Here is a 19,343-nt window from a genome sequence, read left to right as displayed (position 1 = left end):
AAACCTTTTGGTGCCCCTCATGCTCAGTGTAATCCAGGGGTAGGGAACTCCGGTTCTCGAGAGCTGTATTCCAGTCGGGTTTTCAGGATTTCCCCAATGAATATGCATTGAAAGCAGTGCATACAAATAGATCTCATGCATATTCATTGGAGAAATCCTGAAAACCCGACTGGATTGCGGCCCTCAAGGAGGGGCTTTGAGACCCCTGCTGTAAACGTATCCCTCTCTCTTTCTTCCTGATATATATATATTTTTTTCTTTCTTCTGCTATTTGATAGCCGCTTAATCCAGGGGTGGGCAACTCCGGTCCTCGAGGGCCGGAATCCAGTCGGGTTTTCAGGATTTCCTCAATGAAGCTGCATCGAAAGCAGTGCATGCAAACAGATCTCATGCATATTCATTGGGGAAATCCTGAAAACCCAACTGGAATACGGCTCTCGAGGACCGGAGTTCCCTACCCCTGGTGTAATCAAATTAAGCAGTTGCAAAAATGAAATGGCCTTCAATAATTGCGTTATCCCTTGGTGAGAAATCTGTGCAAATACAGGCGCACACTCTGAAACAGTGGTAGGGAACTCCGGTCCTGGAGAGCCGTATTCCAGTCGGGTTTTCCCCAATGAATATGCATTGAAAGCAGTGCATGCAAATAGATATCATATTCATTGGGGAAATCCAGAAAACCCGACTGGAATACGGCTCTCCAGGACCGGAGTTCCCTACTTCTGCTCTTGAAAGAAAGCAAACGAGAAGCATGCGGCCCTTTAGCCTGCAGCAGAGAGAGAGAGAGAAAAAAAAGGGGCAGGGAGAGAAGTTCGTGAGGCTGCAGAAACCCCTCCTCTGCCACTGAGTCACTTTTCCGTGCTGGAAACACCCTGCAGCTAAGTTTTTGAAAGGGGGCTTCTGAGCAGAGAGTGGAGTTGGGTCGCCGGAGGGAAGCAGACCAGATCCTTCTTTTCTTCCATTTCTCCTCCTTGCCACGACCATGCAGCCAGCGTTGGCTTCCCCCATTCGGTTTCTCCCCGTCTCTCTGCTACTGGCTTTGCACTGGGCTAACGGATTTAATTTGGACGTGGACAACTCGGCAGTGTTCAGCGGACCTGAAGGCAGCTTCTTTGGCTTTTCTGTGGATTTTTACCTTCCTGAGCCTCAGAGGTGAGTTTTGCAAAAAAAAAAAAAAAAAAAATTCGGAACCGACCGCAGTAAAGGTCATTCTCCCTCCGCCCCCTAAAGAAAACCCACCAACAAAACTAACCCTGGGCTCTGTTTTCACTGAAAGTTTGCAGCTGCTCGTTTTTTGTCAGCCTCGCACCTTGTTGGGAAAGCGGGACTTCAAAAAGCCATTTGGTTGCCCTGACATTTGGGGGGGAAAAGTTGGGCTGAGATTAGCGAGCTCCTGTTAATGTTTCACTGCAGCCTGTGAAGGGGGAACTGCCTCGCTCTCAGCTTTGCTCACAGTCCGAGTCGAGAAGCGTGATTTTACTTTCTTCCCCTCATGCGCACCCTGCGGTTCCGCCTCCTCTCGCCGCTCCGTTTTACGCTTGCCTTTTTTTTTAATCGTTTCGCTTTATTCTCAAGTGTCTGTCGTGCACACATGCCCACTGCATTCGGATCTCGCATCTTCTCTATCCTTCTCTTTACCTTGCCTTGCCTTGCTAGACAGACTGACGAGTTGGAGGCGTCGGACCTCCTGCAGAAATCCTGCCCGTCTCTATTTCACGTTCTAGCTGTTTTTTGTTGGCTTTTTTTTTTTTTTTCATTTTCTCGGTGACCGGTTTTTTTTTTGTTTTTTTTTTTTTTTGGGGGGGGGGCTACTTGCAGGCTTTTTACAGATTTTCCTAGCCATTGTTATCTTTCCTCGTTGTGTTTTTTTTTTTTAATTCTTTTGTTTCCATTCATTGTATATAGCTCTAGTCTTTAAAGTCCCTCCTTGAGGGCCGCAATCCAGTCGGATTTTCAGGATTTCCCCAATGAATATGCATGAGATCTATGTGCAGGCACTGCTTTCAATGCATATTCATTACATTACATTAGTGATTTCTATTCCGCCATTACCTTGGGGTTAGAGGCGGATTACATCCAAACTAAAACAAAAATTGCATTCAAAATTTGAAGGAATAGAATAAGAATATTCATTGGGGGAAATCCTGAAAACCCAACTGGATTGCGGCCCTCCAGAAGGGACTTTGAGATCCCTGCTCTAGGCTTACACTATGCTTGTATTCCTCCCCTCCTCCCCCCAATTGATGAAGCAGCAGCAGCAGCTTTACTTTCCGTGTTCAGCCTCTACAGAGTCTCAGGAAATTATTAATCCTGCTCTCTAGACATAGCAATGGGGGAGGGAGACTTGGATCTAAGACAGCTTAAAGAGACCCGGCCCCAGGAATCGGAGACCTAGCTTAGGTTTATCCCAAGTTGTTTCGAGTCATAGTTTGTCCACTCCTGCCAGAGGAAATCGGTCTCTTCTTACCAGGTCGGTTGCTTTTCTCCTGCCAAGCTACTAGCATTGCCCTTGAGAAGCTGCTATATTACCTGAAATGAGAAGCAACCCTGTTCTGATTCCTTGACACACTCCCCCCCCCCTTTTCGATTTTATTAAATGTACACCAGAAGCTCCTAGAATGGATACTGGAATTAGGAGTAGGTATGCTGCAACAGCTATAGCTGGAGGAACTGGATATAAGTTGTACTGGGCCCCAGGTCTGCTTTACTACTTTTGTCATGGTAGCAGTTTCTCTGAAGTGGGTTAGTTTTATGCCAATCATGATAGTCATAAACCTCACTCAGGGTATGTGGGGTATGATCTCAGCTCTCAAATTTACTGTGTAAGGCTTGGTGTAGAACCTGCATTGGGGAGAGAGGGGGGGCAACTTCTCCAAATTTATTTATTTATTCATTCAATTTTCTATACCTTTCTCCAAGGGAAGCTGAATGGTTTACGCAAATTTATTCAGGTACTTAAGCATATTCAGGTACTCGAGCATTTTCCCCCTATCTGTCCCAGTGGGCACAACAATCTATCCTGAGGCAATGGGGAACCCGCTCAGGGCCACAGGGGACAATGTGGGCTTGAGTCCCCAAACACAGGTTGCTCAGGCTGTAATTGTAACTCCTGCACCACACTCTCAGCCATTCTGTGGTAGACATAGGCAACCGTGGTCTGATAGAGATGGCAAAACATAGTTAACAAAGCATGGTAAAACATAAAATGACAAAACATGGTATGGTGAGCGTAGAGTGGAAAAACATGACATGGTAGACATTGTATTACAAGCATGGCTGATAAAGTGACTTGGCAAAATAAAAAAAACCAGTAAGGCAGGCGTTCATAGCATGGAAGACATGGTACAGTAAACACTGAGTGGCAAACACGGTATGAGAGATTGAAGCATAGGTTATTTTTTTGCACAGTCCACGACTGCACTGAAGGTTACCTCCGAGGTGGCGAACCTACTACTTAAGTTCTGGTACTTGATTCCTATTAACCCTTCCAAAAGGAGGGAAGAGTTGATCCTTATCAAATTTTAACCCATGATTAGACCTGAGATGCTAGGAGATCAAAGTGCAAAGTGACAAGCAAGTAGGTGGGAGGTGATATTTGAACATGTGTCTGCAAAACTGTTTCATCAAATAGTTTGATGCCCCAACACAGCTGAATTTGAGTCCACTTTGTTCAACCTTGGGCATGTCACTTTACTTTCCTGTGACACAAAAACTGGGATTAAAATGGACACCGATTCAAAGTTGGTGTTAGAATTTCTAGGGTCTAGGGTAGAAACTTTAGGGAGGTTCCAAAACTCTCTGGCAGGCTGTGTCTCCTTCAACTTCAGGCCAGGGTTCATTCAAGGCTGGTAGGTATCCAAGATAAATCTTCAACCTTGTGTTCCCAAATCAGCTTTCAGGTCCTTGCACCCCCCCCCCCCTGACAATCATGATCACCCCAATACTAACCCTCAAAAAATAAACTAGGGGACACTCGATGAAGTTACAGGGAAATAATTTTAAAACCAATATGAGCAATTTTTTTTTCACTCTAGAGAATAGTTAAGCTCTTGAATGCATTTGCCAGAGGTTGTGGTAAGAGTAGATAGCATAGCTGGTTTCAAGACGGATTTGGCCAATTTTGTGGAGGAAAAGTCCATAGTCTGCTTGCCCTGGATTGGTAGCATGGAATATTGCTACTCTTTGGGTTTTGGCCTGGTTACTTCTTACTCTTATCAGCCCTTTCACCTTCATCCTATGCCCCCTCGTGCCAGAGCTTCCTTTCAATTGAAAGAGACTCACCTTATGCGCTTTTATTACACATTTGTATTTATAAGAACATAAGAATAGGCTTACTGGGTCAGACCAATGGTCAATCAAGCCCAGTAGCTCGTTCTTACGGTGGCCAATCCAGGTCCCTAGTACCTGGCCAAAACCCAAGGAGTAGCAACATTCTATGCTTCCGATCCAGGGCAAGCAGTGGCTTCCCCCATGTCTTTCTCAATAACAGATTATGGACTTTTCCTCCAGGAAATTGTCCAAACCTTTCTTAAAACCAGCTATGCTATCTGATCTTACCACATTGTCCTACCCCGCCTTTCCTCCATAGTATACTTATTGAGATCTTTAAATCTGTCCTCTTACACTTTATGAGGAAGACCACTAATCATTTTAGTAGCCTTTCTCTGGACTGACTCCATTCTGTTTATATCTTTTTGAAGATGGGGTCTCTAGTATTGAACACAGTATTCTAAATGAGGTCTCGCCAGAGTCTTATACTGGGGCATCATTGTCTCCTTTTTCCTACTAGCAATTCCTCTCCCTATGCACCCGAGCAACCTTCTAGCTTTCCCTGTCACCTTTTTAAAAAAAAAAAAAAAAAATCTGTTTGGCCAACTTAAGATCACAAAGGATTACACCCAAGTCCCACTCCTCTTTCATTCACAAAAGTTCTTCACCCCCTAAACTACCATTCCCTCGGGTTTTTGCACTCCATTTGCATTACCCTGTATTTCTTAGCATTAAATTTTAGCTGCCAGATTCTAGATCTAGACCATTCTTCAAGCTTGGTCCTTCCTCATGTTATCCACATCATCAGTGGTGACTACCTTATTGCAGATTTTGGTTTCATCTGCAAAGGTAAACCTTACCAGACAGCCCTTCAGCAATATTGCTTCTATCTCGAGCATGTTCATATTTCACTCTCCTTCCCCTCCCAACAAATGCAAGCCCTGTCTGTTTCTGTTCACCCCAAGAGCAATAATGTAAGTGTAAGTAGAGAATGACACGGGGAAAAATTTGTCCCTGTGTCCGAAGGAACTCGATTTCCCCATCCAGTCCCCATGAGTTTTGTTGCTGCCCCTGCCCCATTCCTCTAAGTTCTACCTTATTCACCCCTGCCCTATTCCTGTAAGCTCTGCCTTAACCAGGGCTGTGGAATCGTAGATAAATGTTCCGTCTCCGACTCCTCAGTTTTTTGTACTTCAGACTCCGACTCCGACTCCACAGCACTGGTTAATTTTCAGATCATTAAAATGGAATGTCAAGTTGAGAGAAATGAGCATTTTCGACACCACCTTCTTTTTGCTTTTAATCAAGGTTCTAAGGCCGCAGAAGCTGCTCGCAACATTTGTGCTGTGTATATAGTGGGTGCTATAGCTGAAAGAATCGCTCGTGATTGGTATGCCAAGTTCAAAAATGGAGTCGGTAGATAAATGTTCCGACTCCTCAGTTTTTTGTACTTCTGACTCCGACTCCAGGTACCCGAAATTTCCTCCGACTCCGACTCCACAGCCCTGGCCTTAACTGCACACAAGCCTCGAACAGTTATGATTTTAAGTGTTTGAGGCTTGTGAAGATGAGGACAGAGCTTGCAGGAATGGGGCAGGGATGGGAAAATTAGTTCCCACAGGGACAGGGAAAATTTGTCCCTATGTCATTCTCTAAGCATAAGAACATGTGCTGTTAAGCTTACTAGACGTAACACAGTGCTGGACACAAAATATGTAAGAGACCATTCCTCCTCAACAGATTGCAATCTATTCAGTATACAGGGCTGCTAAATTGGCTGATGAGCTCTTCTTCCAGGGTCTGTCTACATCTCTTTTAAATCCAGCTGTGTTAGAAGCTTTCACCACATCCTCTAGCACCAAATTCCAGTTTGTTGAGAAAAAAAAAAATGCATTCTTCAAAATGTTTAAAATGTGCTGCCTATTTGTTTATGGCAGTGTCCCCTAGTGTTAGCACTATGTGTAAGGGAAAATGACTATTCCTACTAACAGTAGACTTTGTTAGCTAGCATTCATGGGGATTGGTAGATGTCAGTTAAATTTAGTTTCTGGTTGCTTGAGAGTTACTATTGAAAAAAGGCCTAACTACCGTGTTTCCCCCAAAATAAGCCTTAGATGCTCCTAATATAAGCCCTACCCCAAAAATAAGCCATAGTTAAGATCGACCCCCAAAGCCCCCCCCTCCCCGAATGTCCCCAACACTCGCAGACTCCATCCCTGACACTAGTGCTCCCTGATTCGTTGAAAAAAATCAGACCTGTCAATTCTGTGACCCCCCCTCACCCCCATCCCGGTGAGACCTGACATACCTCCGCTCCAAGGCCTCCTAAAGTGGCGGCAGCTCTCTGATTGAGCTGCTTTGCAGTCTTCCCCACCGGGGCCGGGCCTTCCCTCTGCAGCATCTTTCTATCTATCCCTCCCTCCCACCGTGAGACTGACATATCTCTACTCCGAAGCCTCCAAAAATAGCAGCGGCGGCAGCACTCTGAATGGGCTGCTTCGCGGCCTTTCCTGGCTGTTGGCCGCTGTAGAAATCTCTACCGCGGTTTAGTAAAAGGTGGAGGTATATGCAGAATACTTTCTCTGTCCCTAATGGGCTCACAATCTGTTCTTCTACCTGGGGCAATGGAGTGTTGACTTGCTAGAGTTACAAGGAGCTGGAGTGGGAACCAAACCCAGTTCCCAAGGATTGAAATCCACTGCACTAACCATTAGGTTACTCCTCCATATTTACCTACTCTCACCCTCTCACCCTATTCTCCTATCTCCTCTAGTTTGAATTTTCCCCATGCTGAAGAGCCCTAAGGTGATTAGGCCTTCTTCATAAGGGGACCCTTTCCTACTGTTTATCATTTTGACTGCCTTTTTTGTACCCTCTTAGTACTGAGATATATATTGCACACAGAGCTTGGCATCTTAGGGTTTCATTTGTGTATATTAGGACTTTTAGTTTGTGGTCCTGTATTTGCATAGGGCTCATTGTGTGACCAAGGCCAGGTGTTCTGTTAGGAACGAATGTTGAAAAGCGCTATAGGCATCATGGCCCTAAGTAGGAAGATATTTGTTGGCTCTCCTTCAGCCCTTTTAAACCAAAAATGGCTTAAAAATTAGTGAAGACCACTTAGTAAGGGGTCCTTTTACTAAAGTTCACTAACAGATTTAGCCTGTGCTAATGATTAGAATGTGCTAAATGCTAAGAAGCTCATAGGTATAAATGTTTTTGTTTTTTTTGTATTTAGCATGTACTACCATATATACTCAAATATAAATTGATCTGAATATAAACCGAGGTAACCTTTTTTTCTCCCAAAAAAGGAGGGGAAAAGGTTGGCTCGAGTATAAACCAAGGTTTTATATTCCAGTATAAGTATTGGTGATCCAGTGGTGAGCAGTCCCTCCTTGTCCTGTCCCAGCTGGCTCTGCGTCCCCCGACCCACTCCTCAACCCGTTGTAAGCCTTGAGCCCTGGTGGATCAGCGGTAAGCCGGGACAGGAACAACCCCTCCCATCACCTATTTTAGCCAGCTCCACACCACCCCAGCTCCCTCCCGCCTCCTGGAACCTGCAAAGGCCTACCCTGCCTGCACCCCCTGGTGTTCCAGCCGTGAACCAGGGCAGGAGCGATCCTCCTTTGCTTCCACCCCATGTAGAGCATCTAAAGAAGATGGCTGCTGCAAATACCCGCTGCAATCTCGTGAGACCATGGGAACTTGTGAGGTTGCAGTGGGAGCTTGTGGCAGCCATTTTCTGTAGCGACTCTGCACAGGACAGGAGCATAGGAGGATCACTCCTGCCTTGGTTCACCGTTGGACTACCAGTGTGTGCAAGGTAGGCCTTTGCAGGATCTGGGAGGCGAGAGAGGAATGGGGTAGTGCAGAGCCAGCTGGGACAGAAGACAGGAGAGGTCGCTCCTGTCCTCCTCAACGCTGGACCACCAAGACTCAAGGGAGGATTGCAACAGGTCTGGGGGGATGCACAGCTGGATGACTTGAATATAAACCAAGACCTCCATTTTTGGGCTATTTTATTGGCTCAAAAATCTCAGTTTATATTCCGATTATATATGGTAATCATTTGCACGTCCTAAATCTGTTAATGTACCTTAGTAAAAGGACGCCTAAGTTTGGTGGTTAAATTGGACCGTGTACAAGTCAGTCCTTTTCTTTATGCGCTTAAATTCTGAGTATTGCACTTAACTGGGTAAGAGAGAGCTGACCACATAGACCTTTTATGTTCAATGCCAGTGGCCCGAAATTGAATATCTGTGAATAACACTGTCTTTGGCAAAAAAAAAAAAAAAGCTCATGGCCGCTGAATATCAACCCCCCCTTGACTATAAATTTATGCACTGGGTCCTAGAAAGTTTTTAAAGAGGCCAATTATACCACATTTTCAACCAAAAATTTGTCCAATTCCTACACGCCCAGAACAAGACCATTTGGATGTGGGAGAGGCCATCATTGTGATGGAGTGGCCATCCAGACGTGGCAGCAGAGCAGTGGGGCACCTTACAGGGCACTGCTGTGAACTTCATAAAAAGGGTGCCACTTAAACATTTCACCAGAACTTCCTTATAGGATAGGTTGAGTCTCCCCAGAAACCCCCCCAAACTCACTATACTGGCCTGCCTACAACCCCAATAGCCCTTATGGCTGCAGGTGCCACTTATATGGCAGTACAATAGCGTTTTGGGGGGGGGGCTCGCATTTTCCACCATGAATGTAGTGGTTAGAGTGGCTTTTGGGCCTCGGTCCTCCTCTCTATGGTTCACTAGCTACTTAAGGCCACTCTACTAGGCTTTCCTATAGCAGGTGCTGATGTTCCGGAGAAAGGTATGTACATTTTTAATCTGATGTTTGTGGCAGAGTGAGGGAGTCAGTGATCACTGGGGAAGTGTGTGGGGGGTATTTACATTGTCTCTGCAGTGGTTATCTGGTCACTTTGGATACCTTTTTGGCACTTATATACCTGCTTTTACATCTTAACTCACAACGTATAAGTTTTGTCCAGAAAGTCTCGTGAAACCTTCGATTATCTCTGTAGGATGACTAAGGGCTCCTTTTACGAAGCTGCGTTAGTAGTTTAACGTGTATAATAGCGCATGCTAATTTGCCAGCCGCGCTAGCCGCTACCGCCTCCTCTTGAGCAGGCGGTAGTTTTTCGGCTAGCGCAGGGGTTAGCGCGTGCTAAAAAAGGTGTGGCTTCGTAAAAGGAGCCCTAAGTCTAGGTCAGCCCACACCCTGGCCAAATACCACCCCAACCACTCCTCCAGATATGCCCCTTTTAGCACTTGACACACAGCGGCAATCAGAGGCCTAAAAAGTCCCTGGATACATCCAAAAAGTTGGTTTGATTATTGGCACTTGGACAATCTATCTTTTAGGTCATCCCAAGTGCTGACTTGGGCGGGTTTTTAGACGTGTTTGTTTCGATTATGAGCCCCATAGCATTTTTGTGAGATGCTTTGCTGCTGCCAGAAGCTTTTGTTGTGCTTCAGAAGTATAAATTCTAGCAAAACATGTTCCAAGTGAGACATCTGGCTGACACACTGGTTCTTAACCGAAGGTCCAGCGGAAATCCTTTTCATATGAACATCTGCAGTTTGTGCTCTTACAGCCATCGAGATGCATCAGTAATATAAGGCAGAGGATGTCATGATGTCACCTTCAGCACTGTTGCTAGTCTGTCAAAGACAACGATGATAGGGTTACAGCAGATGTGATCCCTGGCCTCACTTAAGGCTCTGAAGACTGATCCTTCATACAGAATCTCTGCACTCTGATCTAGTTGCCTGTGCTCCATGGCAGCCTTTAGGTACAACCTGAGGGAGATTTTGTGGAACCTGTTTGACTCTCCTATATGAAGGTCTCATTAGGGCCTGCCATTTGTTCAAAGTACTGGTGATTGATGCCTGCCTGTGGCAGACTGTTAGATTGTCTTTGAAGCACTTGTAGAGTTAACTCCTTTTTGCCTCAGTTGAAGATGTTTTGAGAAGCTCTGTTTATTCATTCTAATGACATGTCCATCCAGGTTGCTCTCAGCGGGATTTCCTTGAGGCCTGATACTTTACAGTGCTTGAAAGTACCAGTGGTGTGGGGTCCTTGGTGTTGGGATGGGGGGACAAGCAATTTTTCAAAGGCTGTAGACTCCTCTGATTTTCAGGACTTGGCTGACGAATGTGCATCAGATATCCATTAACTACCTCCATTAGAGATTAAATAGCTCATGCATATTCATTGGGTATGTCCTGAAATCCAAGTCCTTTACTGACCATTTGAGATTGCTGCTTGGCACTCCTGCATTTGAATCTAATTTACCATGTTTTTAAAGAAGCCCAGAATCATCATCATAATTATTTCTGTACCATTAGTGAACAGAGTTCATGCAAAATGGTTTGCCATAAAATAAAGGATATAGAGAAGAAAGTTTCCAAGTTTATTAAAAATTTGTTATTCTGCCTAATTGGGCTTTTAGGCGGTGTACACCACTTAAAAGATAAAATATAAAATACATATAATATAACTAAAATTAATAGATACAGACGTACTGGGGGCTTGTTGGACAAAATAATTTGGATGAACATATACAAAAGGACAAAGGGGTAGAACTACAATCTTGAGAGAAAAGAACAAAAAAGGGAACAACAGGAGGAAGGAGGGAGAAAGTAAAGGATAATCCAACTGGAATAAAACAGATATAAAACTATGAACATTCCAAAATTTAAAAATATGAATAGTGTGCAAAGACAAATTTCTTTAACTCTAAAAGATAAGAGCATCTATTTTATGTAGCTCATTTAACCCTCCACACACCCTTTTTTTTGTTTTGTTTTTTTACTAAGCCACGGCAGAGGTTTCTACTGCAGCCCGGGGCGCTAAATGCTCCGACGCTCATAGGAATTCTATGAGTGTCAAAGCAGCGTCGGAGCATTTAGCGCCCCGGGCCACGGTGGAAACCTTTACCATGGCATAGTAAAAGAGGGCCTAATTAACTTGTTCCAGTTCTCTGGACCAACAACACTAAAAACCCGATTCCTCCACTTTATTTTTGGACAACACTCCTAAAGAAGGCAGCTCCAGTGCTTACTAAAAGATCTAAGGGCATGGGTTGGATTCTATAAATGACACTAAAAGCTATTCTTTAGAGGGCGTGCACCCAAAGTTAGGGGATGGAAATTGTCCCTTACACCTGCAGAAGACTGATATAAATGCTAGCACTCAAGATGGCCATTCTAACCTATTCTATTACACTATGCTCAACTTTTAGGAAGGGTCAACGCCCTTTTTGAGCAGCACTGTACAGGTCTTCTTCCATATTTGTGAGTTCAGCACTTGTGACTTCGATTATTCACGATTTTCATCGCGCTGACACTGCTCAGGGTGCTGAGAGAGTGCTTTTTTTTTTTTTTTTTGTGTGGTCAGGTAAACAATGAACGGAGTTCCCAGACAGGAGTATAGGGAGAGATAAGAGAAGAGAGATATTGCAGAGGAGTTTGAACTGTATGCAGAAATGGATAGGGAGCTAATGAAGTGACTTGAGGGGAGGGGTGATGTGAGCATAGCGACTCTGGTGGAATATAAGTAGCACGGCAGAATTTTGAATGGATTGAAATAAAGATCCATGAGAAGGGGGTTGCAGTAGTCTAGGCATGAGGTGATAAAGGTGCGGATAACGGTTTTGGTAGTGTGCTCAGAGAGGAAGGATTGGATTTTGGTGAGCTAGGTGCCCAGCATGAGTCAGATATATGCAAAATCTCCTTGTTGCCAATTAGCATCAATAATCAATTATTCAATTATTGACTGGCTCGTTATCGAATTAAATTGCACGCACATTTTGGGAGCGTGTGCAACTTTAGATACCTAACCTGGGCACCATATATACAGAAGAATCTGTAGGATAGAGTTGCAGTTTTTTTTATTAACAAATTATTAATTTTTTCTGTATGCATAATTATGTGATCATTAACTTAAATATTCAAACCTCCTCAAGTCCATATGATATTATAGTACTACGCTTCAAAAACTTTTCCAGACCTCAGTGACACCACTTATTGCTCCAAAGTATTGCACCAAAGTATATAAAAGGCAGTTTTAAGAGGGATACACAAAGCTTACAGCCATGAAAGGATTTGAGCAGTAAGTGGTGTCGCTGAAGTCTTGGAAAAAAATGTTTTTGAAAGCGTAATACAGTAATATCATATGGACTTGGGGTGGTCTGAATGATTACCTGCGTATTAGACCAAGGCTAAAAGATTTTTAACTATCGGAAGAACATTAATTTAAACAAACATCGTAGTTTTACTGGAGCTAGTGCACTTTCTCATTGCCTTCCAGTACAAATCTGGCCACAGTATTCTGAATTATCTGAAGCTTTTTTTTTTTTTTTTTAAATCTAGCAGATACTCCCAAATCCAAAGACACATACTGACTATCGGATACTTGTGAATCTAAGAAGGTTTTTAGTTGTTTGACAAGTCTTAACTTCAAACAGTGCTGTCCTAGTCAAGTTAATCTCTTAGGGAGAGGAGGAGATAGTGGATGCTGCGGCTGGGCAGACTGGATGGGCCATTTGGCCTTTATCTGCCATCAGATTTCTATCTAATCTATCTTTCCAGTGCCATCATTTTCTATAGTTACCCCACACCTTTACCAAATCCACTCACAGAATTTATTCATCGCCAATTTTTATACACTCTCTCCTAGATCCTCCTGGGATACTTCACATAATCTTTTTAAACATGTAGTTTTCAATATATTTAGTCTTGTCTGCTTGTTTCTAATCATGTTTTTACCTCAGTCATACACTACTGTAATTTAACAGAGATCGGGGACCAAACTCAATTTCACACTTCAGAGACGTCTTGGCTGTGTACCGACAGGTGTTGTGTTTTGTTTAATAGGGCAATATGTGTGTGCAAATCTCACGCTGTCATTGCCTCCCCCTTCCCATTCCCTGTGCTGCACCGCTTCCATCCATTGTATGAGGGAAGCTTGTACCACTTGTGCTGTACCTGGGGGTGTGTGTGAGAGGAAAACGGGCACTGCTACTGCTTGTGCTGTTCCTGTTTTGTGGTGGGAGTGTGTGAGAGAGAAGCTGGCACTTTGGCTGGTCAAACTAGAGACGGACACGGGGACAAATTTTTTCCCGTCCCTGCAGAAACTCAATTTCCCCATCCTGTCCCTGTGAGTTTTGTCCCTCTCCTTAAGAACATAAGAAGTTGCCTCCGCTGAGGCAGACCATAGGTCCATCCTGCTCAGCGGTCCGCTCCCGCGGCGGCCCATCAGGCCCATTGCCTGAGCAAAGGTCTATACCTATCTATACCCCCCAATCCCTTTTTCTTCTAGGAATCTATCCAAACCTTCTTTGAAACCATTTAATGTTTTCTTGTCTACAACAGCCTCTGGAAGCGCGTTCCATGTGTCCACCACCCTCTGAGTGAAAAAGAACTTCCTAGCGTTTGTTCTAAACCTGTCCCCTTTCAATTTCCCCCAATGCCCCCTTGTACTTGTGGTGCCCCTTAATTTGAAAAATCTGTCTCTGTCTACTTTTTCTATGCCCTTCAGGATCTTGAAGGTTTCTATCATGTCTCCTCTAAGTCTTCGCTTCTCCAGGGAGAAAAGTCCCAACTGCTTCAATCTGTCGGTATATGGGAGATTTTCCATTCCCTTTATCAGTTTGGTTGCTCTTCTTTGTACTCCCTCAAGTACCGCCACAAGCCTCGGCCACTTACGATTTTAAAGTGTTTGAGGCTTGTGCAGATGAGGACAGAGCTTGCAGGAATGGGACAAGAAAAGGAAAATCTCCTTGGTGCCAGTTAGCCAATTTTTGCCAGGATGGGAAAGAGTTCCCGCGGGTATGGTGAAAAATTTGTCCCCGTGCCATTCTCCAGTTCAAACCTTTTCTCTGCTCAACTTTGACAGTTTAGGCCTTTTGGCAAAAAGGACTTTAAATCAAGTGCATTGCTTGCTTGCTTGTGATACACAGGATACAGTTGTAGAAACCTGGAATATGAGGATGGCAAGATGACCTCCATGCTTCTTCTCAATTTCTCTTGCAGTATCGGAGAGCCTGCTTTTGCTTTGGTGTTCCCAGTAGAGAATGACACAGGGACAAATTTTTCACCATCCCTGCGGGAACTCTTTTTTTTTTTTTTTTTCTTTTTTTCCATCCCAAAGAGTTCTTTTCCTGTCCCTGTCCCATTCCTGCAAGCTCTGTCCTCATTTTCATAAGCCTCAAACACTTTAAAATCATAAGTGTCCAAGGCTTGGGCAGTTAAGGCAGAACTTACAGGAATGGGACAGGGACAGTGACAAAACTCACGGGGATGGGATGGGGAAAAATTTGTCCCCGTGTCATTCTCTTGTTTCCAGCTCCTGAGATTTCTCCCTGCAGTTCCTTATCTGCATCATTACTATGGCAGGCCCTTCTACCCATTCCCCACCCTCTCCATGAAGCAGCTTTGCTCATTCTATTCCTTAGTCTGCCTTCAGTCTCGCAGCTTTGTGAATCATTCTGGGAGTTGCTTGAGAGTCAGCATTTATTGTAGGGAAGGGGCTTTTGAGGCCATCTCTGTGTTATTCATGGCGGAGTGCACTGATCTTGCATCATAACATATCTGTCCTGGAGTGACCTTGTACGTTTTCTGTCCAGAATAGAGGGTTTGGGTTTGTGACACTTGTTAATGCTTTGGTTTACATGGCCCCTTGTGGCACTGCCAGCACAGAGTTCTGCAGCCAGCCTATTTTTAGCCAAGTTTGTCCATGATGCTGCTATGGAAGGATTCCCAAATTTTATGTTAGAAGCTGAAGTCATGATTTTGTCAGCTGTTGGCTTAGAGCCTCTAGCCATTAGCTGCATCTATCTTTTTTTTATTTTTTTATTTTTATTCCAGTGTTTGATGGTAGTCTGGCTTTGCCAAAATATTTGGATCTGCCTCCACCCCTTGTCTTTCCAAGGAAACTCCCTTCTACATCTCCATTACTCAGGGTTCAAAGAACTTTCAGTCTGACAAGTTACTCCATGCAAATCCCATGTCTGCTCCAGCATTGGCAGAATAGAGTACTGCAGAGCTAAAATGGATGAGAAAGTCATAGCTGTACATATGTTGTGTGGGTGGTTTATTTTTTTTTTGGCAGTGGTAAAAAGAAGTTTTAAGGGGAAAATTCCAACCACTTGGTCTGTATGCAAGTCTGCTGGCTTGGTAAAAGAACAGTGCAGATGCATGGGGTGGTACTTCAGATGGATATGGTAATATGCATTTTCTCTGAAGTGAGTGTGGTTGCCACTTTAAAAGAAATAAAAGGTGTCATCTTTTTTTTTTGTTGTTTTATTTCTAATTTAACATTGCCTTCAAAATGTATTATCAGGTCAGAAATGAGCAAAACACGAGTCATTTTTTATTATTGTCTCTGAAGCGAGACAACACAGTCTCTTAGGCTTGTTCTATATCTGTGTTGAACTTACATTCAAGCACGTTATAGTGGAAGATTATTAATATTACAGTATTAGCAGTTTTAAACAACATAGTTAAATATTTTGTTGTCGTAATCATTGTACATTCTAGCTAGCTTTGATCGTCTAAAAATCTCAAGCCCTGGGTTACCTGGGCACCTAACTGATGGGAGCTGCTATGAATGCCCAGGACCACAGCTTAGTGAACGGATATGATGAGGAGAGTGGGCCATGGCAGGCAGTTGTGTAGAAGGGAAGACATGGAGAATAAAGGCAGAGTGGCAGTGGAAATTATGAAGAAAAAAAGAGAACCCAGGTTGGAAAACCCCGGGGCCCCATCTATTGCCATTCTTTTATTATTTTTGGTCTTAAAATCCACTTTCTAAACCAGTTCCTTGGCTCCAAGAGCATTTTTCACACCATGTATTCCTTGTGCCTTTCCCTGCATGTGTGGCCATGACCTCCTCTATCCAAATCTGAACAGCTCCTTTAATTACCATGTGTTGCAGCTGAATCAACACTGTGGAAAGAGAAAAGAGAGGCCTAACTCACCTAGCCAAGACGTTCCTCTCTGGACCCTTCCCCCTTCTCCACCCACTCATTTTTGCCCAGTATTGGTTTAGTTCAGGGCTCTTTGGAGCTGCCGGGCTGGACCTAATTAGGTAACAAAGCTTACTTTTTAAAAAAATTATGTTGTATAGATACTGATTGATTATAAGTGCTTGGTTGATTATCATTATTTGTATATAAATTGTACTAGTCTTATAGCCCGTTACATTAACGGGTGCTAAAATATGTGTGTGTTTCTGTCTTTATTTTTTTTTCTCTCTCCTTAGCCGCTTTCTGTATTTCTGTCTGTCTGTCTTTTTTTTTTTTCCCTTGGCTGTCCACTACCACCCCTTGCCTGCTCCCCCTGTCCATTCTCCCTTGCTTTTACCTCCCCTGTGTCCTCCACCACCCCATCACTGCTCACCTTATCCAGCAGAAGCCCTTCTCCCTTTGTTTTACCTCCCCCTGTCCATCATCTGTCCAGCAATAGGCCTGTCTTCATTTTTCTGCCCCCCCCCTCCCTGTTCATCAGCACCTCTTCCCCTGTCCATCAACCCCTTTTCTGCCCCTCCATTTCCGTTTGTTGCAGCATTTCCCTCCCACCCCACTTCTCTGTGCAGTATTTTCCTCCCCCCCATACCTTCCTCATACCTTCCTTCCTACTTATGTTAAAATGCTTTCTGGGTTTGGCTGCTGCGGCCTGCAGCCGCCGACAGCCGCCGCGGCCAGCAACCGCCGCGGCCGACATCCGACTCGTGCCGCCGCAGCCGACATCCGACTCGTGCCGCCGCAGCCGACATCCGACTCGTGCCGCCGCGGCCGACATCCGACTCGTGCCGCCGCGGCCGACATCTGACTCGTGCCGCCGCGGCCGACATCTGACTCGTGCCGCCGCGGCCGACATCCGACTCGTGCCGCCGCGGCCGACATCCGACTCGTGCCGCCGCGGCCGACATCCGACTCGTGCCGCCGCGGCCGACATCCTCCTCGGGGGGGGGGGAGGAAGAGAGAGAGCATAGAGAGTACTGTAGGGGCATGCGCAGTCCTACCTGCGGGTCCCTACATTGCGGCGACGTCAAGAGCAATAAACGCAGGCGGGGATCGTGAGAGTAGCCACCGTTCACCGCTCCAGACTGTAAGCCGTGCATGCGCACTTCCTATGTGTCGCTACAGCTCACGGAAAACCAGCGCACACATAGGAAGTGCGCATGCGCGGCCTAGCGTTTTATTATATTAGATTGCATTATATTAGATTGGCATTAAAAACTAACAACTTTAAAAAAATAAATAAATCTGTGAAACTGTTTAGTACTTGTTATAAATTCAGTACAGCTGTGTTAAGATGTAAATCAAAGACAGGATATCTAGGTAGGCTCAACTGTGTGTGACATTTTTACATGTTATATGACAGGGATTCCAGGAGTGTTGCCCGAGGATCAATCATTACATGTTCATCTCTTTCAGGTCTCTCGTGTGCTTTCAGCTGTCTGCTTTTGGAGGTAGCGCTATAAATTGGAGCCTCTGTTTAGGCGTGTTGATGCCGTATGCTGGGCAACTGTGCATCAGGATACCATCTATAATAATAAAATGCTAAGCGCGCATTCGCACTCTTAACGCCGTGTTGCCTGATCTGTAGTTCTATGGCCAGCAGAGTGCGCATGTGAGCTTACCACGCATCTCTCTGTCTCACAGTGGGCTTGCTGGCTCCGGCATGACAAAGTTCATTTTTTTGTTCAAAGCCCCCGCCGCGGCTCCTCTATCGAACCTTACCAGAGTCGGAGAAGACTTCCGACTCTGGCGGGGATTGAGAGAGGAGACGCAGCGTCGGCTTTGAACTAAAAAATGAACTTTGGCTGGCCGGAGCCAGCAAGCCCGCTGCGAGACAGAGACATGGCTCCCTTACTGCCCCCCCCCCCACTTCCCTTACCGTAGTCCCGACTACAAACCTGTCGATTCCAGCAGTGTGTGCAGCACTCTATACACGCTGCTTCGGGGCCTTCTACTGCCCTGATTTGCTCTGCCGCGTCTCTGATGATATCATCAGGGACGTGCACACGCTGCTGGAATCGGCAGGTTTGTCGGGACCGCGGGAAGGGAAGGGGGGGCAGTAAGGGAGCCGGCCAGACTGCGGGAAGAGAAAGGGGAGGTAGGGGAAACGCTGCTGCTGCACAGGGAAGTGGTGTGGAGGGAGGGAAATGGAGGGGTAGGGAATGCTGCTGCTGTGGCTGCTGCACAGGGAAATGGATGGGGAGGGAATACTGCTGTGGCTGCTGCACAGGGAAGTGGGGGGAGAGAAATGCTGCTGCATAGGAAGCAGAGAGAGAGACAGATTGATAGAAAGAAAGACAGACACCGGGAGGAAGGGGAGACAGAAAGAAAAGAAGAAAGACACAGGGGCAGGGAGACACACAGAGGCAGGGAGACACACAGAAAGACAGACAGACAAAGGGGGCCAGGGAGAGAGACAGACAGAAAGAAAGACAGCGGGAGGGAAAGAGAGAGACAGAAATAAAGACAGACATATATTCCAGCACCTGTTAATGTAACGGGCTAAAATACTACCGTATTTTCACGCATATAACGCGCGCGTTATACGCGTTTTTACCTACCGCGCATACCCCTCGCGCGTTATATGCGTGAGCGCGGTATACGAAAGTTTTCAAACATAGTTCCCACCCCGCCCGACGCCCGATTCACCCCCCCAGCAGGACCACTCGCACCCCCACCCCGAACGACCACTCGCACGCGCTCCCACCCGCACCCGCATCCACGATCGGAGCAAGAGGGAGCCCAAGCCCTCTTGCCCGGCCGACTCCCCGACGTCCGATACATCCCCCCCCCCCGGCAGGACCACTCGCACCCCCACCCCGAAGGACCGCCGACTTCCCGACAATATCGGGCCAGAAGGGAGCCCAAACCCTCCTGGCCACGGCGACCCCCTAACCCCACCCCGCACTACATTACGGGCAGGAGGGATCCCAGGCCCTCCTGCCCTCGACGCAAACCCCCCTCCCCCCCAACGACCGTCCCCCCCCAAGAACCTCCGACCGCCCCCCCCGCCGACCCGCGACCCCCC

General features: G+C 45.7%; 1 protein-coding gene across 1 annotated transcript in view; it reads left to right on the top strand.

Annotated features, from left to right (window-relative positions):
* Positions 1–720: 720 nt before the first annotated feature.
* Positions 721–19,343, top strand: part of ITGA5 (integrin subunit alpha 5) — a 239,741-nt gene continuing 221,118 nt past the window's right edge. The window contains exon 1 of the mRNA XM_033937236.1: positions 721–1,152. Within this exon, the coding sequence (XP_033793127.1) occupies positions 983–1,152 (170 nt within the window). The 5' untranslated portion in view covers positions 721–982. The remainder of the gene's footprint in view (positions 1,153–19,343) is intronic.

Source organism: Geotrypetes seraphini, chromosome 3 (genome assembly GCF_902459505.1).
Source record: "Geotrypetes seraphini chromosome 3, aGeoSer1.1, whole genome shotgun sequence".
NCBI classification, from domain to species: Eukaryota; Metazoa; Chordata; class Amphibia; order Gymnophiona; family Dermophiidae; genus Geotrypetes; species Geotrypetes seraphini.
Note: the sequence above shows the minus strand (reverse complement) of the source record. Positions and strands in the feature narration are given on the sequence as shown.